The sequence below is a fragment of the Salmo trutta genome, chromosome 31, assembly GCF_901001165.1.
Source record: "Salmo trutta chromosome 31, fSalTru1.1, whole genome shotgun sequence".
Classification (NCBI taxonomy): domain Eukaryota; kingdom Metazoa; phylum Chordata; class Actinopteri; order Salmoniformes; family Salmonidae; genus Salmo; species Salmo trutta.
In genome coordinates this window covers 3,551,837-3,579,546 of record NC_042987.1, presented here as the reverse complement: position 1 = coordinate 3,579,546, position 27,710 = coordinate 3,551,837, and the positions used below count along the sequence as shown (strand labels likewise).

Sequence of the window (27,710 nt, the reverse complement as noted above, 5' to 3'; positions counted from 1 at the left end):
GACTAAATCAAGGAGAACCAATAGTAGTTCAGAGTCTTCTGACAGATAAGTGTTTGTGATTCTGAGGAAAGGGGTAGTTCCTGTGTTCTTACCTGAAGCAGAGTCTGGTTGATGCCTGAGAGAGAGAGAGCGAGAGAGATAATTACGCTCAAGCTCAAAATCACACCTTCTGTAACTGCCAAGTTGAATACGCTCGACCTTTCCCAAGCTTGTTCAATAAGGGAACATTAAATAACTCCACGTTACTACATTTGTCCACTCAATATTAAATCATACCTTTTGTGTTCTGGGCTGTCCCCAAAGTCCTGCTTGGCTGGGCTACAGATAGGAGCCATAGCCCTTGCTGACGGGGCTAGATCCCAGGCTGACAAACAAACACCAATCAGTCAGGATACTCAAGTCAATAAAGGTAGTTGACGTGGTCTGAATTCTGGTGAAAACTGAAATATACTATGTCAATGCAGTTGATTATCTTCATTATCCCATCATCATCTTCAGCATCGCCCTTTTTGGCTTACCTTGTGGGTCAAAGACTCTGGGCTGTACAAACGAAGGCTTGACCACTTCAAACCACCAGAACAGCTCTGCCATAAACACCAGGTAGTTATTCTGCAACAGGGCAAAACACAGCATAAACACCAGGTAGTTATTCTGCAACAGGGCAAAACACAGCATAAACACCAGGTAGTTATTCTGCAACAGGGCAAAACACAGCATAAACACCAGGTAGTTATTCTGCAACAGGGCAAAACACAGCATAAACACCAGGTAGGTTATTCTGCAACAGGGCAAAACACAGCATAAACACCAGGTAGTTATTCTGCAACAGGGCAAAACACAGCATAAACACCAGGTAGGTTATTCTGCAACAGGGCAAAACACAGCATAAACACCAGGTAGTTATTCTGCAACAGGGCAAAACACAGCATAAACACCAGGTAGTTATTCTGCAACAGGGCAAAACACAGCATAAACACCAGGTAGTTATTCTGCAACAGGGCAAAACACAGCATAAACACCAGGTAGTTATTCTGCAACAGGGCAAAACACAGCATAAACACCAGGTAGTTATTCTGCAACAGGGCAAAACACAGCATAAACACCAGGTAGTTATTCTGCAACAGGGCAAAACACAGCATAAACACCAGGTAGTTATTCTGCAACAGGGCAAAACACAGCATAAACACCAGGTAGGTTATTCTGCAACAGGGCAAAACACAGCATAAACACCAGGATGTTATTCTGCAACAGGGCAAAACACAGCATAAACACCAGGTAGTTATTCTGCAACAGGGCAAAACACAGCATAAACACCAGGTAGGTTATTCTGCAACAGGGCAAAACACAGCATAAACACCAGGTAGTTATTCTGCAACAGGGCAAAACACAGCATAAACACCAGGTAGTTATTCTGCAACAGGGCAAAACACAGCATAAACACCAGGTAGTTATTCTGCAACAGGGCAAAACACAGCATAAACACCAGGTAGTTATTCTGCAACAGGGCAAAACACAGCATAAACACCAGGTAGTTATTCTGCAACAGGGCAAAACACAGCATAAACACCAGGTAGTTATTCTGCAACAGGGCAAAACACAGCATAAACACCAGGTAGTTATTCTGCAACAGGGCAAAACACAGCATAAACACCAGGTAGTTATTCTGCAACAGGGCAAAACACAGCATAAACACCAGGTAGGTTATTCTGCAACAGGGCAAAACACAGCATAAACACCAGGTAGTTATTCTGCAACAGGGCAAAACACAGCATAAACACCAGGTAGTTATTCTGCAACAGGGCAAAACACAGCATAAACACCAGGTAGGTTATTCTGCAACAGGGCAAAACACAGCATAAACACCAGGTAGTTATTCTGCAACAGGGAAAAACACAGCATAAACACCAGGTAGTTATTCTGCAACAGGGCAAAACACAGCATAAACACCAGGTAGTTATTCTGCAACAGGGCAAAACACAGCATAAACACCAGGTAGTTATTCTGCAACAGGGCAAAACACAGCATAAACACCAGGTAGTTATTCTGCAACAGGGCAAAACACACACATGAGCTAGAGAAGGGCAAAGAAAATGTAATACAACCAAATACCTACATTTGTCCACAAGGTGCCTCTGTTAAGACACATAGGAGGCAAAATACAGTGCCTTCATAAAGCATTCACACCCCTTGACTTTTTCCAAATGTTGTTGTGTTACAGCCTGAATTTAAAATGGATAAAATGTAGATTTTGTGTCACTGGCCTACACATAATAACCCATCATGTCAAAGTGGAATTTGGATTTTAGAAATGTTTGCAAATGAAATGAAAAGCTGATATGTCTTGAGTCAATAAGTATTCAACCCCTTTGTTATGTCAAGCCTAAATAAGTTAATGAGTACAAATGTGCTTAACAAGTCACATAATAAGTTGCATGGACTCACTCTGTGTGCAATAGTAGTGTTTAACATGATATTTGAATGACTACCTCATCTCTGTGCCCCACACATACAATTATCTGTAAGGTCCCTCAGTCGAGCAGTGAATTTCAAATACAGATTCAACCACAAAGACCAGGGAGGTTTTCCACTACCTCGCAAAGAAGGGCACCTATTGGTAGATTTAAAAAAAAACATAGAATATTCCTTTGCAGACATACAATGTTCCTTTGCAGACATAGAATATTTCTTTGAGTATGGTGAAGTTATTAACTACACTTTGAATGATGTATCAATACTCCCAGTCACTACAAAGATGTAGCAAGTCAGTTAAGAACAAATTCTTACAGGCATCCTTCCTAACTCAGAGGAAGGAAACTGCTCAGTGATTTCATTATGAGGCCAATGGTGACTTTAAAATAGTTATAGAGTTTAATGGCTGTGATAGGTGAAAACTGAGACTGGATCAACAACATTGGAGTTACTCCACAATACTAACCTAAATGACAGAGTGAAAAGAAGGAAGCCTGTACAGAACACAAATATTACAAAACATGCATCCTGTTTGCAACAAGGCACTAAAGGAATCCTGCAAAAAATGTGTAAAAGCAATTAACTTTTTGTCCTGAATACAATTTGTTTTGGGCAAATCCAATACAACACATTACCGAGTACCACTCTTCATATTTTCAGGATAAAAATGAAATGGAAGGGGGCTAAGCACAGACAAAATCCTAGAGGAAAACCTTGTTCAGTCTGCTTTCCACCAGACACAGAGAGATGAATTCATCTTTCAGCAAAACTAATTCACCTTTCAGCAAGACAATAACCTAAAGCACAAGGCCAAATTCACACTGGAGTTGCTTACCAAGATGACATTGAATGTCCCTGAGTGGTCTAGTCAGTTTTGACTTAAATCGTCTTGAAAATCTATGGCAAGTCTTCAAAATGGCTGTCTAGCAATGATCAACAACCAACTTGACAAAGCTTGAGGAATTTATGTGCAAATATTAGAGATTTACCCAGAAAGACTCACAGCTGTAATCACTGCCAAAGGTGATTCTAACATCTATTGACTCAGGGGTGTGAATACTTATGTAAATTAGATTGTTCTGTATTTCATTTTCAATAAATTTGCTATAATTTCTAAAAACATTATTTCACTTTGTCATTATGGGGTACTGTGTGTAGATGGGTGAGAGATTTTTTTTTGATGATTTAATCAACTTTGAATTCAGGCTGTAACACAACAAAATGTGAAACAAGTCAAGGGGTGTGAATACTTTCTGAAGGCACTGTGACTGAGGCCAGGGATAGCAGGTAAAGCTGCCTCTGAGCTGCCGTGTGTGTGTGTGTGTGTGTGTGTGTGTGTGTGTGTGCGTGCGTGCGTGCGTGCGTGCGTGCGTGCGTGCGTGCGTGCGTGCGTTATTGGCAGCCTCATATAGCTATGTTTACCTCAACTTCTAGTGTGTAGTGGAAGAACTGACTAAATACCATCTGGTATAGTTTAGTGTGCAATACACACCCCATAGAGTGTAACCCAAATATGATTTTATGCTTTTTATGATTTAATGGTAAAAACAGACTCTGGAGACCTCCATAGAAGAGTCATTCACTTGTTGAGAGCCTTTTAAACCACATATTTTGACTGGGCTTCTCTCTCTCTACGGAAAAGAGCATCTCCATTGACCACAAAACTAAGACTGGACTTTAGATTCCAAAACATGGTTACTTGGATATTCTCTTTGTATTGTTATAGTTCTTGGACATCAAGTGGAGTTTTGAGTCTAGAACACACTCCTCCACAAATAACGGGTGTGAACAGTGTCCCTTTTCACACACGCCCACACACACACACTGTGGCTGGTTGGTTAGGGGTTCTGGAGGTTTGGCCAGATGGGGGTTGGCTCTGCCAGCTTTTGGCTGCTCTTCAGGAGCCGTTCTCTCACTCTCTGTCCCTGTCTGAGACACTGACTTGTAGCACTGTTTCCACTCTATACACACCCAGCAGTGCATGGTGTGTGTGTGTGTGTCTGTGTGTTAGACCTGAAAGGACCCTGTGCACCCCCTTGGTTGTGTTTGTATCACTCAATAAGAGGTTGGTACACACACACACACACACAAGCAACAAGCAGTCTATGGAAAAGACAGAATCCTGATTGGTTCTGACTAATGTTCCTATACCAGTGGAGGCTGCTGAGGTGAGGAAAGCTCTTAATAATGTCTGGAATGGAGTCAGTGGAATGTTATCAACCACATGGAAACCAGGCGTTTGATACCACTCCATTGACTCCATTCCAGCCATTATTATGAGCTGTCCTCCCGTCAGCAGCCCCCACTGTCCTATACTACATGCTATGCATTCTGGGGGTCTATAGCCAGATTACATGGTTTTCTATCTGTTTTGTCCTGCCTCACACTGACAGCATCTCAGTTAAGTGATCAATTCTGTATGTATGATTAGTAAATCAGAACCCATTCAGTATTCTTTGTAGCACATAAATAATCAACAGTTCTTTACTGACAGTTCCGTCTTCCTTTGATAGAAAATGGAAAAACAACAGAACAAGAGAGGCAGGGAGAGGCAGGCACAGACAAAGTAGCATGACACTTCTCTCTAAGCAGCCTCTGTTTGTCTGAGGGGGAGACTTTGGCCCATTTTGGCCCTTCTGTTCTGGAATAACCCCCCCCCCCCCCCCCCCACACACACACACACACAAACACTGACTCATACTTTCATTTGACCCTCCTACACAAACACGCACACCCAAATCTCCTCTACCCACATAGAGTACAGTACACTAATACAGTGGTTCACAACCTTTTTTGAACCGTGGCACACCTTGATGGGATATAAAATGAAGCACATCGACAATTTCCCTATTCATTTATTTAGTGGCAATGGCCGCCATCTCATCTGATCCATAATGAAAACCATCTATTTTCTATTAGATTAAACAGGGTTTATTTGAAATATTTTCAGTTTTACTAATTTGTGTGTACCCCTTTAAAAGCGTCCCGCAAATCTGCACCAGAAAGAAGAAAATGTAGCTCCGGTAAAATTGGTCTTTAGTTTTGAACGCTTTGGGCTAGAGACAAGGTTTTCTGCCTTGTAAAGGTGCAACCACGGACACAAAGCCATGCTCCGTTTGTTTCTATGGCAGAGTCTGTGGTATAGCTAAGCCCAGAGCCATACAGTACCAGAGTCTGTGGTATAGCTAAGACCAGAGCCATACAGTACCAGAGGCTATGGTATAGCTAAGACCAGAGCCATACAGTACCAGAGGCTGTGGAATAGCTAAGCCCAGAGCCATACAGTACCAGAGGCTGTGGTATAGCTAAGCCCAGAGCCATACAGTACCAGAGTCTGTGGTTCAGCTAAGCCCAGAGCCATACAGTACCAGAGTCTGTGGTATAGCTAAGCCCAGAGCCATACAGTACCAGAGGCTGTGGAATAGCTAAGCCCAGAGCCATACAGTACCAGAGTCTGTGGTATAGCTAAGCCCAGAGCCATACAGTACCAGAGGCTGTGGTATAGCTAAGCCCAGAGCCATACAGTACCAGAGTCTGTGGTTCAGCTAAGCCCAGAGCCATACAGTACCAGAGTCTGTGGTATAGCTAAGCCCAGAGCCATACAGTACCAGAGGCCGTGGCATAGCTAAGCCCAGAGCCATACAGTACCAGAGGCTGTGGCATAGCTAATCCCAGAGCCATATAGTACCAGAGTCTGTGGTATAGCTAAGCCCAGAGCCATACAGTACCAGAGTCTGTGGTATAGCTAAGCCCAGAGCCATACAGTACCAGAGGCTGTGGAATAGCTAAGCCCAGAGCCATACAGTACCAGAGTCTGTGGTATAGCTAAGCCCAGAGCCATACAGTACCAGAGTCTGTGGTATAGCTAAGCCCAGAGCCATACAGTACCAGAGGCTGTGGTATAGCTAAGCCCAGAGCCATACAGTACCAGAGTCTGTGGTTCAGCTAAGCCCAGAGCCATACAGTACCAGAGTCTGTGGTATAGCTAAGCCCAGAGCCATACAGTACCAGAGTCTGTGGTATAGCTAAGCCCAGAGCCATATATTTAGAAATAAATCCTAGTCAGACTTTCCTTTGCTAATGATTTTCACAGACCTGAGAGTTCCTCAAGGCACACCGGTTGAACACCAATGACTAATATACTCTTCGTGAGTCATTCTTGCCAAAAAGTAATTTAAAACATCTACCCTCCCTGTCCTCTTATGCCCCCCTATGCATCATTACCCCATTCGAAAATAAGCTATGATCCCTTATTGATGCCACTTGTTAAATCCACTTCAATCAGTGTAGATGAAGGGGGAGGAGACAGGTTAAAGAAGGATTTTTAAGCCTTGAGAGAATTGAGACATGGATTGTGTATGTGTGCCATTCAAAGGGTGAATGGGCAAGACAAAATATTTAAGTGCCTTTGAACGGGGTATGGTAATAGGTGCCAGGCGCACCGGTTTGTGTCAAGAGCTGTAACGCTGCTGGGTTTTTCATGCTCAACAGTTTCCTGTGTGTATCAAGAATGGTCCACCACCACCCAAAGGACATGCAGCCAACTTGACACAACTGTGGGAAGCATTGGAGTCAACATGGGCCAACATCCCTGTGGAATGCTGTCGACACCTTGTAAAGTCTATTCCAGACGAATTGAGGCTGTTCAGAGAGCAAAATGATAGGGGGTGCAACTCAATATTAAGAAGGTGTTCTTAATGTTTTGTACACTCAGTGTATATATACAGTTGAAGTCGGAAGTTTACATACACCTTAGCCAACTACATTTAAACTCAGTTTTTCACAATTCCTGACATTTAATCCTAGTAAAAATTCCCTGTCTTAGGTCAGTTAAGATCACCACTTCATTTTAAGAATGTGAAGTGTCAGAATAATAGTAGAAAGAATGATTTATTTCAGCTTTTATTTCTTTCATCACATTCCCAGTGGGTCAGAAGTTTACATACACTCAATTAGTATTTGGTAGCATTTCCTTTAAATTGTTTAACTTTGGTCAAATGTTTTGGGTAGCCTTCCACAAGCTTCCCACAATAAGTTGGGTGAATTTTGCCCCATTCCTCCTGACAGAGCTGGTGTAACTGAGTCAGGTTTGTAGGCCTCCTTGTTCGCACACACTTCTTCAGTTCTGCCCAACTAGGCTTGAGGTCAGGGCTTTGTGATGGCAACTCCAATACCTTGACTTTGTTGTCCTTAAGCCATTTTGCCACCACTTTGAAGTATGCTTGGGGTCATTGTCCATTTGGAAGACCCATTTGCGACCAAGCTTAACTTCCTGACTGATGTCTTGAGATGTTGCTTCAATATATCCACATAATTTTCCTCCCTCATGATGCCATCTATTTTGTGAAGTGCACCAGTCCCTCCTGCAGCAAAGCACCCCCACAACATGATACTGCCACCCCCGTGCTTCACGGTTGGGATGGTGTTCTTCGCCTTGCAAGCGTCCATCTTTTCCCCCAAAAAATAATGATGGTCATTATGGCCAAACAGTTCTATTTTTGTTTCATCAGACCAGAGGACATTTCTCCAAAAAGTACGATCTTTGTCCCCATGTGCAGTTGCAAACCGTAGTCTGGCTTTTTTATGGCGGTTTTGGAGCAGTGGCTTCTTCCTTGCTGAGCGGCCTTTCAGGTTATGTCGATATAGGACTCGTTTTACTGTGGATATAGATACTTTTGTACTTGTTTCCTCCAGCATCTTCACAAGGTTCGTTGCTGTTGTTCTGGGATTGATTTGCACTTTTCGCACCAAAGTACGTTCAGTCCTAGGAGACAGAACTCTTCTCCTTCCTGAGCGGTATAACGGCTGCGTGGTCCCATGGTGTTTATACTTGCGTACTATTGTTTGTACAGATGAACGTGGTACCTTCAGGCGTTTGGAAATTGCTCCCAAGGATGAACCAGACTTGTGGAGGTCTACAATTTTTTTTCTGAGGTCTTGGCTGATTTCTTTTGATTTTCCCATGATGTCAAGCAAGGAGGCACTGAGTTTGAAGGTAGGCCTTGAAATACATTCACAGGTACACCTCCAGTTGACTCAAATGATGCCAATTAGCCTATCAGAAGCTTCTAAAGCCATGACATAATTTTCTGGAATTTTCCAAGCTGTTTAAAGGCACAGTCAACTTAGTGTATGTAAACTTCTGACCCACTGGAATTGTGATACAGTGAATTATAAGTGAAATAATTTGTCTGTAAACAATTGTTGGAAAAATTACTTGTATCATAAACAAAGTAGATGTCCTAACCAACTTGCCAAAACTATAGTTTGTTAACAAGACATTTGTGAAGTGGTTGAAAAACGAGTTTTAATGACCCCAACCTAAGTGTATGTTAACTTCCGACTTCAACTGTATACTCTACCTCCAATGTCAACACCCCATTTCCCTCCCTACCCAACTAACCAAGTCTTGGCCCCTCCCATGTTCCCCCAGCCTCCCCTCTGCACCCCCAACCCTCTATCCTGTCCCCCCAGCCTCCCCTCCCCTCCTGTCCCCCAGACCCCTGTCCCACACAGCCTCCATGTCCCCCAGACCTATTCCCCTGTCCCCCTCAGCCTCCATCCCTGTCCTCCCAGAACTCTTCCCCTGTCGCCCACAGCCTCCCTCCCTTCCTATTCCCCCATCCCCCTACCCTGTCCCCCCATTAGCCCCCCCAGCCCCCCTTCTGTTCCCCATGGTCCTACCTTGATGGAAGAGTGGGCATAGAGCATGTCCTCCAGGGAGAAGTGGCAGCAGTGGTTGAGGTTGTCCCTACAGAACTCCTGCACCAGCTGCAGGTTGTACAGACTGTCAGCCAGCGACATGGTCTCCTTCAGACAGATATCTGGAGGGGCGGGGAGAGGAGAGAGCATGGGGCGGGGTTAGTGTTTCTGTCTTCAGGGGTTGGATTTGCATGGATTTGAAAAGCTTCAGCTGTGCATCAATGGCTTTTCTGTTTTTTAGGTGCACTGGTCAGATTTTTGATTTCTTTTTATGATTGTTATTTTATTATAAATGTTCCTTTTATAAAATAATTAGTATTATTTGTAGTGTTTGGCCAGAATAATGGTCAGAGGAGGCAAGGCTTGAAGGCAGGGGAGAGTACACAGAGGAACAGAGATGGTGATGTCATGATGGGGAGAGCCCACGCAGACTAGAACGAGCTGAAGAAGGATTGGACAGTGATGTCATCAGTTTACCAGATTCTGCAGGAAGTACAGCATTTCCACAATGGGAGCCAAATGGAGCTTTCATTGAAATGGAAATGAATGAAACGATTGTCACAGCTGGGTCACATGTACTGTTAAAAATTGCCGTGTTCTAGAATATTCCCTCACTATCCAATCCTTCTTTACAGTATCCCATTCTAGCACACAGAGACATCTATATATGACTGGGCACTCACAGAAGGGGAGCGGCAATGTTTATCTTTAAAAAAAATAACAGTCAACGGTTGTCCTCTGTCTAGAGGACTGTGCTGCCGTCACATTACTGACCAATCACATCGTAGCCTGGCCCTGGGGCATTTTTAGAACAGTGGGTGGAGGCTGGATCACTGGGTACTGTCTCAACAGACTCCTTCTCTCTCTCCTGTTATGTAAATCCCTCAGGTTTAATCATTTAATAAGAATATATGCCGTTTAGCAGACACTTTTATCCAAAGAGACTTATATATTTTTTTACGTATGGGTAGCCCCAGCAGGATTCAAAACACACAACCCTTGGTGTCTTCTATTGACGCCGTTACCATTGAATAACATGTGTCATTGAATAAACCTGAACCTTATGGACCCCTTTGACAGTATTGATGAAATTGTAAACATTGACTTCATCACTAGGGGCTAATCTTCTTTCCAACAGCATTTTTTCATATCATACCTACTGGGCAGGATAGTGGATAAGCTATTCTGTCTCTGTACGTGTGTGTGTGTTAACTATTCTGTGTTGTAGCTAGTCTAAGCTAGTCTGTTAGACTGCAGTCATGGTGATAAGGGGTATTCCTATCAGTTGGAGTCATATCAGGGTCAGGGGTCATTGTCTCAGAACGGATCGGGAGGTCAAACTGTCGGGAAAATCACTGTTCAGTTGTATTTACAGTACCAGTCAAAAGTTTGAACAGTGATGACATCAAAACTATGAAATAACACATATGGAATCATGTAGTAACCCAAAAAGTGTTAAACAAATGAACACATTTACATTCATTTAGATTTAGATTCTTCAAAGTAGCCACCCTTTGCAGACGACACAGTAGTAGGCTTGATTACCAACAACGATGAGACAGCCTACAGGGAGGAGGTGAGGGCTCTGGGAGTGTGGTCCCAGGAAAATATCCTCTCACTCAACGTCAACAAAACAAAGGAGATGGTCGTGGACTTCAGGAAACAGCAGAGGGAGCACCCCCCCTATTCACATCGACGGGACAGCGGTGGAGAAGGTGGAAAGTTTTAAGTTCCTCGGCGTACACATCACTGACAAACTGAAATGGAGGCTGAAGAAATTTGGCTTCTCACCTAAAACCCACACAAACTTTTACAAATGCACAATTGAGTGCATCTTGTCGGGCTGTATCACAGCCTGGTACGGCAACTGCACCACTCACAACCGCAGGGCTCACCAGAGGGTGGTGCAGTCTGCACAACGCATCACCGGGGGCAAACTATCTGCTCTCCAGGACACCTACAGCACCCGATGTCACAGGAAGGCCAAATAGATCATCAAGGACAACAACCACAGATGCATCAAAGCTGGGACAGTACAGGTGCATCAAAGCTGGGACCGAGAGACTGAAAAACAGCTTCTATCTCAAGGCCATCAGACTGTTAAATAGCCATCACTAGCACAGAGAGGCTACTGCCAATATGCACAGACTTGAATTCATTGGCCACATTAATAAATGGAACACTAACACTTGAATAATGTTTACATATCTTGCATTACTTATCCCATATGTATATACTATATTCTATACTATTCTACTGTATCTTAGTCTATGCCGCTCTGACATTGCTCGTCCATACATTTATAAACTCAGCAAAAAAAGAAACGTCCTCTCACTGTCAACTGCGTTTATTTTCAGCAAACTTAACGTGTAAATATTTGTATGAACATAACAAGATTCAACAACTGAGACATAAACTGAACAAGTTCCACAGACATGTGACTAACAGAAATGTAATAATGTGTCCCTGAACAAAGGGGGGGGGGGGGGTGTCAAAAAAGTAACAGTCAGTATCTGGTGTGGCCACCAGCTGCATTAAGTACTGCAGTGCATTTCCTCCTCATGGACTGCACTAGATTTGCCAGTTGTTTCTGTGAGATGTTACCCCACTCTTCCACCAAGGCACCTGCAAGTTCCCGGACATTTCTGGGGGGAAAGGCCCTAGCCCTCACCCTCCGATACAACAGGTCCCAGACGTGCTCAATGGGATTGAGATCCGGGCTCTTCGCTGGCAATGGAAATCACGCACAGAATGAGCCTTATGGCTGGTGGCATTGTCATGCTGGAGGGTCATGTCAGGATGAGCCTGCAGGAAGGGTACCACATGAGGGAGGAGGATGTCTTCTCTGTAACGCACAGCGTTGAGATTGCCTGCAATGACAACAAGCTCAGTCTGATGATGCTGTGACACACCGCCCCAGACCATGACGGACCCTCCACCTCCAAATCGATCCCGCTCCAGAGTACAGTCCTCGGTGTAACGCTCATTCCTTTGACGATAAACGCGAACCCGACCATCACCCCTGGTGAGACAAAACCGCGACTCGTCAGTGAAGAGCACTTTTTGCCAGTCCTGTCTGGTCCAGCGACGATGGGTTTGTGCCCATAAGCGACATTGTTGCCGTTGACGTCTGGTGAGGACCTGCCTTACAACAGGCTTACAAGCCCTCAGTCCAGCCTCTCTCAGCCTATTGTGGACAGTCTGAGCACTGATGGAGGGATTGTGCGTTCCTGGTGTAAGGCCTGATTCACGCAGTCTCCTCTGAACAGTTGATGTTGAGATATCTGTTTTTTGGGGGGTTTTTAACCTTTATTTAACTAGGCAAGTCAGTTAAGAACAAATTCTTATTTACAATGACGTCCTACCCCGGCCAAAACCGGACGATGCTGGGCCAATTGTGCACCGCCCTATGGGACTCCCAATCACGGCCGGATGTGATACAGCCTGTTACTTGAACTCTGTGAAGCATTTATTTGGGCTGCAATCTGAGGCTGGTAACTCTAATAAACTTATCCTCTGCAGCAGAGGTAACTCTGCATCTTCCTTTCCTGTGGCGGTCCTCATGAGAGCCAGTTTCATCATAGCGCTTGATGGTTTTTGCAACGGCACTTGAAGAAACATTCAAAGTTCTTGAAATGTTCTGCAATGACTGACCTTCATGTCTTAAAGTAATGATGGACTGTTGTTTCTCTTTGATTATTTGAGCTGTTCTTGCCATAATATGGACTTGGTCATTTACCAAATAGGGCTATCTTCTGTATACCACCCCTAATTTGTCACAACACAACTGGCTCAAACGTATTAAGAAGGAAAGAAATTCCACCAATGAACTTTTAACAAGGGACACCTGTTAATTGAAATGCATTCCCGGTGACTACCTCACAAAGCTGGTTGAGAGAATGCCAAGAGTGTGCAAATCTGTCATCAACACTTTTTTGGTTACTACATGATTCCATATGTGTAATTTTATAGTTTGATGTCTTCACTATTATTATACAATATAGAAAATAGTGAAAATAAAGAAAAACCCTGCAATAAGTAGGTGTGTCCAAACTTTGGACTGGTACTGTATGTCTAATGTTTAAAACAATACAGCTGTTGATACTACTGGTCATGTTTTCCACTTACAATCATTTGTTGAGCCCTAAGATGATTCTGTGCCCAAAGAGTCCCTCTGTAATACTTCAACAGTTGTTGTATGCATAATGTAACCTTGTAGCTACCATGTTTCTAGAAAATATATAGTTTGCTGTGAATGAAGGCCCCTATGCTCATCAGATTCTGGTCAATCACTTGTGTAACGGCAGCCTAATGTACTTACCATTCTGAGTGAGTGTGAGCTATAACAGATGCTGTTACTGTAAACTATTAGTATAAAGTAGGCCAACCAGAGAAGGCTACAGGTATGACGTGGTATGATAACCCTCTTGTACCTTCCAGTCTGACAGACGTTGGGCAGTAGAAGTGGACGAGTGCGGCCAGGGCACAGCCGTCTGTGTTGTCCTTTAGCAGATTTTCCACCAGAGGGAGGGAGGGAGCTGACCTCTGCTTAGCATGCTCCCTCCTATAGCGAGCCTGCAGCCATGGCAACAACAGAGAGAGATTACGGGTCAGTGATATACAGTTAATCTATGGAATCAGAGCAAGGAGAGGTATGTGTGGCTATGTATATATAGGCTCCTCTCTCTCTCACACACACACACACACACACACACACACACACACACACACACACACACACACACACACACACACACACACACACTTCATACAGTAGTTTAGTCTGGGGTTATTCAAGCATCAGAGGGTTCAGACTCACACACCTCATAGAGTAGTTTAGTCTGGGGTTATTCAAGCATCGGAGGGTTCAGACTCACACACCTCATAGAGTAGTTTAGTCTGGGGTTATTCAAGCATCGGAGGGTTCAGACTCACACACCTCATAGAGTAGTTTAGTCTGGGGTTATTCAAGTATCGGAGGGTTCAGACTCACACACCTCATAGAGTAGTTTAGTCTGGGGTTATTCAAGCATCAGAGGGTTCAGACTCACACACCTCATGCAGTAGTTTAGTCTGGGGTTATTCAAGCAGCGGAGGGCTCAGACTCACACACCTCATACAGTAGTTTAGTCTGGGGTTATTCAAGCAGCGGAGGGTTCAGACTCAACTAAACAGGTGTCGCTGCATGCAAAGAAAACAGACTGTGGAGACTTTGACGGACCGACCAACGCCATCTTTATAAGCTACTTGACATTGTCCTCTACGGCAAAGATCCTGTATCGTTGTCGAAATGCAAAAAACAGCACCAAGGCTACACTTCCACTGGGTTTGGAGTTCGTGTACTGTAATTCCACTAAGGTGTGACTGAGTCTGAATGTCCCTATATCATCTAGTGATTTACACTAGTCTCATGTTCCTACATTAACTGTTACGGCCTGATACATCTACTGTGCTACAGTATCCAACCAATATAAATCTCCTGTACTATGGTGTCCTGCAGTGTTGACTGGATGGAGGTCAGATTAGGTTCGCTGATCTGATCCAGGGTCACATTGTGCTTTCCCCCTTAATGATTTGGGTAAGGATAAGGGCAGGGGGATGATTTACAGTTTAATAAGCTGTTCTGGCAGAGGGAATACGTTATAGTTGTAGATTTGTCTCTCTCAGAGCCTATAAAACACACCGGTGCCGCACCAGTACAACAACTGGTCCCCCTGTCTGCTCCTTTAATAAAAGAAACAGGCCGGGCATCCATTACTTTACTAGAAGAAAGAGTGGTAACATTTTTTCAAGCAGAGAGAGAAGAGCTTTGGGTGTTGAGTTGCGTTTTGTCTGGTGTGTGATTTAGCATTTTGTGTGATATAGTGGGTTGTTTACGTATGGTTGTGCTGTACTAGCATTGAGGTGCAGTATGAGCATCCATATACAGATGTTATACAGTCGTTCTAACAAACAACATGGGATGTAAGAGGGAAGGAATGGGGCAGAACATCATTGGAGGGTAGGGGTGATAGACAGGGCTGCACGTGGGATAGGGTAGGGGTAAGGGGCCAGGGGAAAGGGATTAGGGAGTTTGCGGGAAGGGGAGGGGGGGGGGGTGTCTGGGGGAGAGGCTGATAGATGGACTTAAAGGTACCAGTCTCCAATACCATTTGTCTGGAGCCTTGAGATAACAATGGACATGATGCCAACAAGAAGAGAGGGGAGAGTCATTATGCCTAGGAAGGCTCAGGTCTACTGTATCCACACACATCATCCTGTTGGGCAGGATGGGGTCTTTTTGACTTTTTTTTTTTTTTTTTTAATCATTGGTTCATGTGTCAATGAATTTCCCACAGTGGTCACAGTGACTCTTCTCCATCCAGACACATGGCAGGTTTGGAGCTGCAGCTGATAGACTCCCTATGCATCCTACTCAATATCAAATTACCCAGCAGCTACTGAGTGTCTCCTTTGTCACGACTGAAAGAGTACCCCCCCCCAATCGCTTCACAACACACGCTCTGTCATCAGATCAAGTTCAAAGACTCTTCAGTCACACACATGGCCCTTAAATCGAGACGGTCTGAGGCTTTCGTCTGAGAAAGGGATTGTTGTCTGTATTCAAGCTGTGACGCTAAATCAACGGCCTCGTGTCCTTCCCAAACAGCACCCTATTCCCTATCTATTGCACTACTGTGCAATAGATAGCGGGAATATGGAATATGTATACTCATCTTCTTTTTATTTTGAAGAAGGAAAAACAAATACTTATACAAAAAAAGAACAAAACAGTCCTGTCAGGTGCACAAACACTAAACAAGGAACAACTACCCACAAAATCCCATAGAAAAAACACCCCTCTTAAATAGGACCTTCAAATAGAAGCAATGAGGAGCAGCTGCTTCCAATTGAAGGTCAACCCCATTAACTAAACATAGAAATAGAAAGACTAGAACAAACATAGAAATATACTAACATAGAACATTAACCACAAACCCCGAAACACATAAAACAAACACCCCTCTTACATAAGAACATAACCCAACAAACCCCGAAACACTCTAAACAAACACCCCCTGCCACGTCCTGACCAAACTACAATAACAAATAACCCCTTTACTGGTCATGACTGGACGTGACAACTACTTTTGACCAGGGCTCAAAAAGGCTCAGGTCAAAAGTAGTGCTCTATGTAGGTAAAAGGGTGTCATTTGGGACGTAGCCCCTCTTTACAGTGTGGCCTGTCCAGTGAACCGACAGCCCTGTCTGTGTTGACCCTGATAAAGGCAGTGATAGAGAGAGTTGGTTCTGACAGAGCATGTGCTCCAGCAGCTTATTAGGAGCGTACAGTTCTTCTCTGGCTGAGGTTAACATGCACGTCAAGGCCACCCTTCATTTTTTACTTTGAAAAGGGTGGTATGTGTGGGAAGGAAGGTATCGGTGTGTGTTTGCGTGCGTGTGATAAGATCTCTCTTATTATATCATAGGCAGAGTAGTAACTTTTTGATAAAAGGTTGTGATGTGATTTAGCTCCTGATGTAATTGTGCGGCTTCTCAATAGTGCCCCAGCTTAACGGAGTTAAGCTCTGATCACAAGATGCTTACGACATTTGCCAAAGGAAACAGTCAAAGGAAATGTATTGTTTGTTTACCCTTTATTTAGCCAGGTAAGTCAAATGATTTTTTTACAGGGAAGGTCCCAGGTAACACAAAGTTCTGAGAACCGTATGTTTCTTTGAGCTCGGTGTGAGCCGTGGTTCATTTGTAAATTCGGGAGGTGCCAGAACAAAAATTGAGCGCCAGACGGGGTGACCTGGGGAGCTCTGACGGACCGGAACGCATAAAATAAAAATCCCCTTTATAATAAAGCACTGCATGCATATCATTGCATTTGCATAGAGCAGTAAGAGGCGCTTCCAGAACGCGCACACATGGGGACCGTTTTTAATAGTCTAGGGTCAGGGGAAAATGTGTCCTTTTATAAACGCATTTCATGCAATTCTTTGTCATTTTACATGACTGGAGACTTTGGCAGAATCTTTAATACCGCCCAAATGATCGAAATGACAGGCAATTTTGACACTGACAAACTGAAATCAATAAAACGACCGTGTCTTGTGGAGACGCATATTGTAGGCTGCAATATGAGGAGGAAATTTTAGTCCTACAAATGCTTTACAGTTTCACTGACTCACCCAATGATGCGCAGATCAGTCGCCGGTGATGGCCGATGCGTTCGTGCCAAAAGCCCATCTTTCTCTTGTTTTACATTGTAAAACAATATGTGGAAGTTGATCAAATATTTTGGTAGCCTACAGCAGACGGATTAGTCTTCACTTTTCAGCAGGAGCCGTTTGCTTTCCAACCTGTGTTTTCCCACAATTGTATTTGAAATATTGGGAAAGGCCTGTTTTGTCTGCATGCTGTTCACTGACAGATTTGCTGTACGCTCCCAACTGTAGGCTACGCCTTGTTATTGGGCTGCACACAATCCACAGCTAGGCTTTGTAAAAAATAAGTTATTGATCGTCTGTGGCTAAATTACAGGCCTTCTCATGGTGTAGTAGGCTATTGGGAATGACTTCATTTCTTTCTGAACAGACAGCAGTTATTCTATAACTTTAGCAAATTCATTTCAATTTATCAGGGGTGCTAAAGCTATGATTCTATCAGGAAATAAATGACCAAGTGCAACGCTGGAGAGATGAGAGTTGCAGACTCATGTCTATCAGAGCAGGGAAAAGGAGAGAGATCATATAAAGTGAATCTCATTCTCATTCAGAGATACAGGCTCGCTTCTCACACAGCCACGGCCAGGCGTTGACCTCAAACATAGGTTGCAATGTTGCGCAAACCATAAGCCCGGGCCGACCCAACCCAAATCAACTCTTAGAATATCAGGCCCGGACTGAAAATCGACTTTTTCACATTAGGTTTTTTGGGGGATGGGCAGGAGAATGAACAAAAAGGCAACTCTAATGAACTGATAGTGGCTCGGCTTTGGAACATTCTCAACACATTTAAGGAACTTGACAAAAAAAAAAATACTTTTTTTTGTATTTCATTGCTTTAAAAGAATGTTTACTAAAAGTTAAAACATAGTTACATTTCATTTACATTTTGTTCATGTTCTAAGAATGTTCTCCAACTGGTTTGACATTAGGAATGTTCTCAAATAGTTCAAAGAACATTAAGAAACAAAGTTCTTCCTGGTGAATTTCAGTACTTCGCATACTGTAACGTTTCCTCATGGTTCTTTTTAAAGTCATGTTCTTAAATTGCTCCAAGAACATTAAGAAACAACTTTCTCGTGTGGGAATTTCAGTACTTCACCATAACATTTCATACAGGTTTCCTCATGGTTTTATTTAATGTCATGTTCTCAAGTTGTTCCGAGAATATTAAGAACATTTTCCATAAAAACCACAAGAACATTTTTATGTTCAGAGAACGTTTTAAGAAATGTTATTTAACACATTTCGTTCTCAGAACATGAAGAAAACTTTCCACAAAAACCACAACAAAACTTTAGTAACATTCGGAGAATGCTCTAAGAATGTTATTTCAAAAACATCTACGTTCCATTCTCAGCATCAACAAAACACTCTATCCTCTATCTTGTTAAGTGTATTCAGGTGTGTTGGCTGCGCCCACTATACCTGATGTTAATGAATGCGTGTTTCCTATGAAATGAGGTCTGTTTGAATATATTAAAACAGCTATGTATGCGTAAAAAAAAACATGGCATGGACTAATTCTATGGATAGAGAACAGAAATAGGTTAAAATCCCACTGATGCGTGTCACTAAAACTAAATGTGTTTGCATGTTTCCTATCTGTGCTTGGAGTTCAACAAAGTGAACCCAAAATAAGCTAGCGGTGTTATTAAGTGTTATCGAAACTTTCAGTGAAAGTTTTTTAAGGGAGTTATTCAAAAACCTCCAAATAACCTAAAGTGTTATTAACATTCACAGAGAGTTAATAAAACCTCGCGGGAAAACTTTCAAGGAACAAGAGTAAAACGTTCTCAGAACCTTCCCAGAACTAGTTTTACTAGTCAGGAAACGTGCTATCTGGGTTACCACATTTTTTGTGATTCTATTCTTTGTTAGCACAGTGAGTTGACTGTTTTTCAATGAGGAGATTTGATCTTTGACCTCTCAGACAGGGTCGTGACTTGACACAGGTCACTGTGGGTGAGATGAGGACTCTCGTGTCTCTTTGTACTGTCAGCAGTAGACCAGAGGGATGACTCAGAATGTCACATAGGCCTTACATAACTACTGTCCCTTCAGTGCAGTCTGTCCCACTCGATCTCTGTTGTCCTCTCTCTATCTTTCTCTCTGTCTGTCTTTTTGATGCTCTCTCTGTCTTGCCCCCAGTCTTGCTCTGTTCCACTTTTTTCCCCCTATCTCACTATTTGTTGCCCTCTATTTTGCTCTCTCTCTCCCTTTTCTCTCTCTCGCTTGCTCTGTGTTGTGTGGGTCTCTGCTGCTCTCTCTCTCTCTAACAGTAGTGCAGCAGCGTCTCTTGCCAATATCTCTATACAGCTGACATGACACTGAACTCATCTGTTCTTCTGTTAGCAAAGGAAATGTGTATGCGGAATGTGTGTGTGTGTGTGTGTGTGTGTGTGTTTGTGTCAAAGAGGAAAAGAGAGTGAGAAAGAGAAGAGTGAGTGGCAAGAGCGAGAGAGAGCAAGAGAGAGATGGATAGAAAACAATTGTGTGCATCTGTATTTTCCGTTCGTACTAGTGGAGTTGGAGAGGTTGGAGAGGGACCCTTGCTGTTGGGCCTGGGAGACCCTGTCTAGACTGTTATATCAGACCATGTCAATAGAGGGCAATGAGGGAGAGAAGTCAGAGCGTGTGTGTCAGCGTGTGTGTGTGCTTGTCAGTACTCACCCTCTGTGATGAGGTAGCTGTGCTCTCAGGGCAGGAGCTCTCTCTCAACCTCTGCTCCTCCACCAGAATCTCCCTGAGGTGCTCATTCACCTAGTGTGAGAGAGAGAGTGAGAGAGTGAGAGAGAGAGAGAGAGAGAGAGAGAGAGAGAGAGAGAGAGAGAGAGAGAGAGAGAGAGAGAGAGAGAGAGAGAGAGAGAGAGAGAGAGAGAGAGAGAGAGAGAGAGAGAGAGAGAGAGAGAGAGAGAGAGAGAGAGGAGAGAGAGAGAGAGAGAGAGAGAGAGAGAGAGAGAGAGAGAGAGAGAGAGAGATTGGAGAAAGAGAATGGAGAAAGAGAATGGATATTATTGAAGGTCACATTACTAATAAGGAATAAGGGGGAATGAATGGAGAGGTTTTGTTTTTGTGTGTGCAAGCGAGAAACAAAGAGACCGACTACAGTCTCTCGTGACAGACTAAACATTATTGGTGGCAAGATTAAATTGACCATAATGTAGTTTATAAAAACAGTCCTATGACTTCCATCATTCAGCCCATGAAAACATTACAGCCTCTCATGACCTCATAAATGATATACTCTAGCTCTAAGACTTGTTGTGAAGTTGTACAACAAACATAAACAAAACTTCATGAGGGAAATAAAATAGTTCTCACTCTCACTAGATCTCACACCTAAACTATACCGTACTGTAGCCTATCAAAACACATTTCCTGTAAAAAAAGACATCTATATATTTTTTGAATAATTAAATCTTACTGCTGCAGGACTATTTTACTCCTGCGACAAAACTAGTCAAATTAAGATCCCACATCTGTGGGCGTGTGTATTCATGTCAATATTTGTGTTCATCCATCCTCATATGTCTGCATGAGTGTGCATTTTTCCATGACTATATTTGTAAGCATGTGAATCTGTGTGTGAAGCATATGTGTGTGTGTGTGTGTACAAGCGTGTCTGCATGTGTGTATCCGTCTGGCCTTGGGCTCGCAGCAGGGAGGAATGTTGTCAACAAGCTCAGCTGGTAGTCCACAACACGGAGCCAGCATGTGTACTCTTTAGGATGTTACTGATGCTGGGACATTACTAGGATGCCAACGGGAGGAACGCTAGCAACATTAGCATCAATACTAATGGTGCATGTGTGTGTGTGTGTGTGTGTGTGTGTGTGTGTGTGTGTGTGCGCGAATGTGTGTACCCTACCTTGTTGATCCAGGTGGTGACTGCGTCCTCTGTGTCGTAGGGCAGGTCCCTGATGTATCCGTCGGGGTGGGAGGAGAGGTCATTGGGAGGGGAGGAGTAGCGGTGGACGCAGGCCATCACCCGCTCCACACTCACCATCTCTACTGTGTACGCCATCATCAGAGTGTCTATTAGGGCCAGGTGGGAACTCTGGGGAAGGGAGACGGTGTTAGAATGGCCCATGTTGGTCCATGTTTTCTCAGAGATGGGTGATAGAATGGATGCTCAGAGAGGACACCATCATCAATGTTTCACAGAAAACATTATATCCCGTTCCCTCTTCCAGTCACGCCAAAAATAATAGACACCCATCTAAGGTCAAATGCAGGTCACATAAAAACCCTGGGCATGTTCAGTATTTATGAAAATATTAACGGATGTCACTTGAGTTCTAAATGAGGAAGCTGGTAAATGTGTGTCTTAGTGTGTGTTTGTCTGACTAGAACAGTACAAAGCATGACATTCTGCTGGCCTTTCCAATCCCATTCCAGGGCGGTCAGAACAGCTAGCAGCTCTCCCTCTCCTTCCTCTTCCTGCCTCTCCAGAGGTCTGGTCCACTCTAACATCTTCTAGTGTGTGTGTTTACTTCCTGCCTGTGACACGGGTCAGCTCTGCCGTTCAGCACGGATTCAGATGGTTACTACTGTGGTAAGAAAAGCTGCTCTCCAATCAGTTGATTAAAGAATGCATGTTACATTACACAGTGCTACATTACGAAGTTATCAGAATAACTATTGGTGTAATAACGTACGTAATTACTCTGTAACAAGCTAGTAAGTATATGAAGTAATACACTAAGGCAGAAGGAGACTCTGTGAACTAGTGGCCTACTCTCACGACAACCTATAGGGAACCTCGAAGTGAACTTACTCTGTTATTCCAACAATACTCTGCTTTAAACTACTGAAGCGCAACCAACAGCACCAAGCAACAAAACAGAGAAACACAAAAACACAAACAGCAACGTATTGGCAGAACTTGGCACACAGACCTCTATTCATGACCCCATAGAGACGCTTATATAAGAGACTGTTTACACGTAGTGGCCCTGTGTTTCCAAAGAGAGAGAGAGAGAGAGGAAGAGAGTGGGGGGGATACAGACAGACAAGACAGAAGGAGAGAGAGAGAGAGAGAGAGAGAGAGACTGACGGAGACAGAGAAAGAAAGAAAGACCAACTGACCAACTTTTCTGTGCTTTCTCTCCCTGTTCTTTAAAGCCCATCCCAGTTCCTCTACTCCACTGCCAGCAAATATAGTAGGTTTGTACAGTGTCCCTAGAGACTACAGTCCTCATGGAACGTTACACATTTAACATACAGCTAGAATTTGGTGAAAGCTATAAATTAAATATATATTCTAATTACTATTTGATAGGTTTCAGTATCTCAAAAAATGATCCAAGATTGCATGCATTTTCTAACATCACCCTTTCAAGAATGAAGAACTGCTTCATCTGATACACCATAATGCAGTGCCTTCAGAAAGTATTCACACCCCTTGACTTACTCCACATTTGTTGTGTTACAGACGGAATTAACATTGGATTCGTTTTTTTCTTCACTGGCCTACACAAAATACTCTATAATGTCTAAGTGGAATAATTTTTTTGATTTTTTTTTAACAAATTAACTAAAAATGAAAAGCTGAAATGTCTTGAGTCAATAAGTATTCAACTCCTTTGTTTTGGAAAGTCTAAATAAGTTCAAGAGTAAAAAAGTGCATAACAAGTCACATAATAAGTTGCATGGACTCACTCTGTGGGCAATAGTAGTGTTTAACATGATTTCTTAATGACTACCTCATCTCTGTACCCCAAACATATATTAGCTGTAAAGGTCCACTCGGTCGAGCGGTGAATTTCAAACACAGATTCAACCACAAAGACAGGAAGGCTTTTCCAATCCCTCGCAAAGAAGGGCACCAACTATATTGGTAGATGGCTCAAAAAAACAAGACTGAGCATGTTGAAGTTATTATTAATACACCCAGTATTCATGGTGCCACTTGCACAGTCACTACAAAGATACAGGGGTCCTTCCTAACTCAGTTGCCGGAGAGAAAGGAAACCACTCAGGGATTTCACCATGTGGCTTGCCAAAGTATTCACCCCCCTTGGCATTTTTCCTATTTTGTTGCCTTACAATCTGGAATTAAAATAGATTTTGGGGGGTTTGTATCATTTGATTTAAACAACATGCCTACCACTTTGAAGATGCAAAATATGTTTTATGGTGAAACAAACAAGAAATAAGACAAAAAAACAGAAAACTTGAGTGTGCATAACTATTTACCCCCCCAAAGTCAATACTTTGTAGAGCTACCTTTTGCAGAAATTACAGCTGCAAGTCTCTTGGGGTGTGTCTCTATAAGCTTGGCACATCTAGCCACTGGGATATTTGCCCATTCTTCAATGCAAAACTGCTCCAGCTCCTTCAAGTTGGATGGGTTCTGCTGGTGTACAGCAATCTTCAAGTCATACCACAGATTCTCAATTGGATTGAGGTCTGGGCTTTGACTAGGCCATTCCAAGACATTTAAATGTGTCCCCTTAAACCACTCGAGTGTTGCTTTAGCAGTATGCTTAGGGTCATTGTCCTGCTGGAAGGTGAACCTCCATCCCAGTCTCAAATTTTTGGAAGACCGAAACAAGGTACCCTCAAGAATTTTCCTGTATTTAGTGCCATCCATCATTCCTTCAATTCTGACCAGTTTCCCAGTCCCTGCCGATGAAAAACATCCCCACAGCATGAACCTGCCACCACCATGCTTCACTGTGGGGATGGTGTTCTCGGGGTGATCAGAGGTGTTGGGTTTGCGCCAGACATAGCATTTTCCTTGATGGCCAAAAAGCTACATTTTAGTCTCATCTGACCAGAGTACCTTCTTCCATATGTTTGGGGAGTCCCACATGCCTTTTGGTGAACACCAAACGTTTGCTTCTTTAAGCAATGGCTTTTTTCGGGCCACTCTTCTGTAAAGCCCAGCTCTGTGGAGTGTACGGATTAAAGTGGTCCTATGGACAAATACTCCAATCTCTGCTGTTGAGCTTTGCAGCTCCTTCAGGGTTATCTTTGGTCTCTTTGTTGCCTCTGATTAATGCCCTCATTGCCTGGTCTGTGAGTTTTGGTGGGCGGCCCTCTCTTGGCAGGTTTGTTGTGGTGCCATATTCTTTCCATTTTTTAATAATGGATTTAATGGTGCTCCGTGGGATGTTCAAAGTTTCGGATATTTTTTTATAAACCAACCCTTATCTGTACTTCTCCACAACTTTGTCCCTGACCTGTTTGGAGAGCTCCTTGGTCTTCATGGTCCCGCTTGCTTGGTGGTGCCCCTTGCTTAGTGGTGTTGCAGACTGGGGCCTTTCAGAACAGGTATATATATACTGAGATCATGTGACTTCTGAAGGTAATTGGTTGCACCAGATCTTATTTATGGGCTTCATAGCAAAGGGGGTGAATACATATGCACACACCACTTTTCTGTTTTGAATTTTTTTTAAATCTTTGAAAGAAGTAATTTTTTTCATTTCACTTCACTTCACCAATTTGGACTATTTTGTGTATGTTCATTACATGAAATCCAAATAAAAATCAATTTAAATTACAGGTTGTAATGCAACAAAATAGGAAAAACGCCAAGGGGGTGAATACTTTTGCAAGGCACTGTAACTTTAAAACAGTTACAGAGTTGAATGGCTGTGATAGGAGAAAACTGAGGATGGACCAACATTGTAGTTACTCCACAAGACCAACCTAACTGACAGAGTGAAAAGAGGGAGGCCTGTACAGAATACAAATATTCCTAAACATGCATCCTGCATACTGCAAAAAATGTGGCAAAGCAATGAACTTTTCGTCCTGAATACAAAGTGTTATGTTTGGGGCAAATCCTATATAATACATTACTGACTACCACTCTCCATATTTTCAAGCATAGTGGTGGCTGCATCATGTTATGGGTATGCTTGAATCTTGAAAATCTATGGCAGGACCTGAAAATGGTTCTATTGCAATGATGAACAACCAATTTGACAGAGCATGAAGAATTTGTTTAAGAATAATGGGCAGATGTTGTACAATCCAGGTGTGGCAAGTTCTTAGGGACTTACCAAAGGTACTTCTACAAAGTACTGAATCAGGGGTGTGAATACTTATGTAAATGTATCTGTATAAAAAAAACGGTTTAATCCATTTTGAATTCAGGCTATAACACAACAAAATGTGGAATACGTCAAGGGCTATGAATACTTTGCCAGGGACCTCAGGTGCGGATGCGATATGTATTACATGTCACATGGGATGATGCTGGAGAGACGAAGCAGGTACAGGGAGTCAAACATTTAATATAGAACGGACATGGAACGAGACAGGAACAGCATCAGCAAACGAGTAACACAGAAAAAAAACTATTAATGCAGCAGCGGGGAACAGAGCAGGGGAACTGACAAATATAGGGGAGGTAATAAACAGGTGATGAATGAGTCCAGGTGAGTCCAATATCACTAATGCGCATGACGAGGGAAGGCAGGTGTGCGTAATACATGGCAGTACCCCCCCCTCTAGGGGCGCCACCCGGCGTCCCACCTGGGCGAACCGGCCCGAGACATGGGCGCTGGACAAGCCGGTTGGGGCGTGAAAGCCCAACGAACCGGCAGGAGCGTGGGAGCCTGGCGAGCCGGCTGAGGCATGGAAGCCCGACGATCTGGCTGAGGCAAGACGCCTGTCGATCCCGCTGCAGAGAGGGAGCCCAAAGATCCGGTGGAGTGTGATGTGGGATGGAAACCTGCCGAGCCAACCGAGCCAAGGAAACCTCTCGAGCCAGCCAGGGCGTGGAAACCCGACGGGCTGGCTTAGGCACCCCCGGTTCCAAAGGCGGCGGAATCCACCCCGACGTCACCAACAAAACAAACAAAAAAACTCCTGGACCGGCTGGGCGAACAAGAACTGACGATCCGGCTGAGGCCCGACATGGGATGGGCGCCATCCGAGCCAACCGGGCGGGGCAAGGAAACCTCTCGAGCCAGCTAGGGCGTGGAAGCCAGACGAGCTGGCTCGGCACCCTCGGTTCCATCGGTGGCGACCCAGAGCCGATGGCACCATACCAACTGGAACGCCAGTACTCCCTGATGCTTCGTATGTTGGCTGCTGCATTCTGTCACATGGGATGACGCAGGAGAGACGAAGCAGGTACGGCAGTCAAACATTTAATATAGAACCGACATAGAACAAGACAGGAACAGCGTCAGCAAAATGAGTAACACAGAAAAAAAAAAATTAATGCAGCAGCGGGGAACAGAGCTGGGGAACTGACAAATATAGGGGAGGTAATAAACAGGTGATGAGTGAGTCCAGGTGAGTCCAATATCCCTAATGCGCGTGACGAGGGAAGGCAGGTGTGCGTAATACATGGCAAGAGTGCGTGATGCAGGGCAGCCTGGTGCCCTCAAGCGCCAGGGGGGGGAAGAGCGGGATCAGACCTGACATTACGATTTTCACGATTCTATATGTACTGCGATTCGATACTGTGATTTCATTTCCATGTTGCAAACATATTGCTCACCATATGTCTGTTGCAGAGGGACAACAGAGCCATGAGAAAACAAGTTTTGATCAGTCATGGAAGTAAAAGTACTAAAAAGAAATTGGCTCCCTTTTCCAAGCGTTGAAGAAAAAATACTGGATATTTTGGTGCAGGTACAGCCAATTAGTGCAAAAATAATATTGTAAAATTGTCAAGATGATACATTATGATATAGTGTCCAAAATAATATCCCGATATGTAACTGTATTGATTTTCCCCCCCTCACTAGTGACCAGTGTATCTTCAGGGTGCCAGTAGATGCCTGACATTGCATGCATACCCTGTATCTAAGAATAGTCACTTTACCCCTACCTACATGTACAAGTTACCTCAATTACCTCGACTAACCTGTACCCCAGCACATTGACTTGGTACCGGTGAGGTTTACACCTATTGTACAGTATTTGGCACGTGACAAATAACATTTGATTTGTTCTAAACAGCACGAGCACACACACAAACAACCCCCCCCCCCCCCCCCCCCCCCACACACACACACACTTCTGTTCTGACTGGCAGTCCAAGAGTCTTACTGTACACTGGTCTTTACCATTCAGAAATCCAGTCTGGATTTAAACCAATAGCTTTACAGACTGAAAGTGCAGCTATGAGACTTAGTCCTAGTCCCTTCTGAACCCATTGACTTTATTTACATAAACCCACTAATCGTAAATGTTTTTAAGATGTTCTTTAGCTGGCAGTAGTAGAATAACTTTGAGGCATGCTGTTGGGCTTATGGGAGTAAACACTTTTCAAATCAGTTACTGTTTTTTTTATCACTTCGGTGCTATTTTCACAAGTATGTGGTACATTTTCCCAACTCTTAGTACAAAATT

The 27,710-nt window shown here is 43.6% G+C and overlaps 1 protein-coding gene across 4 annotated transcripts in view; it reads right to left on the bottom strand.

Moving 5' to 3' along the window:
* The window catches only part of camsap2b (calmodulin regulated spectrin-associated protein family, member 2b), an 80,462-nt gene that overhangs the window by 14,497 nt on the left and 38,255 nt on the right, over positions 1-27,710 (bottom strand). For all 4 annotated transcript variants that reach the window (XM_029724890.1, XM_029724891.1, XM_029724892.1 and 1 more), the window contains exons 3-9: positions 21,256-21,444; positions 20,058-20,147; positions 13,605-13,746; positions 9,154-9,293; positions 519-609; positions 277-364; positions 93-115 (exon numbers count right to left, since the gene is read on the bottom strand). In XM_029724890.1, coding sequence (XP_029580750.1) covers positions 93-115; positions 277-364; positions 519-609; positions 9,154-9,293; positions 13,605-13,746; positions 20,058-20,147; positions 21,256-21,444 — 763 coding nt within the window. The remainder of the gene's footprint in view (positions 1-92; positions 116-276; positions 365-518; positions 610-9,153; positions 9,294-13,604; positions 13,747-20,057; positions 20,148-21,255; positions 21,445-27,710) is intronic.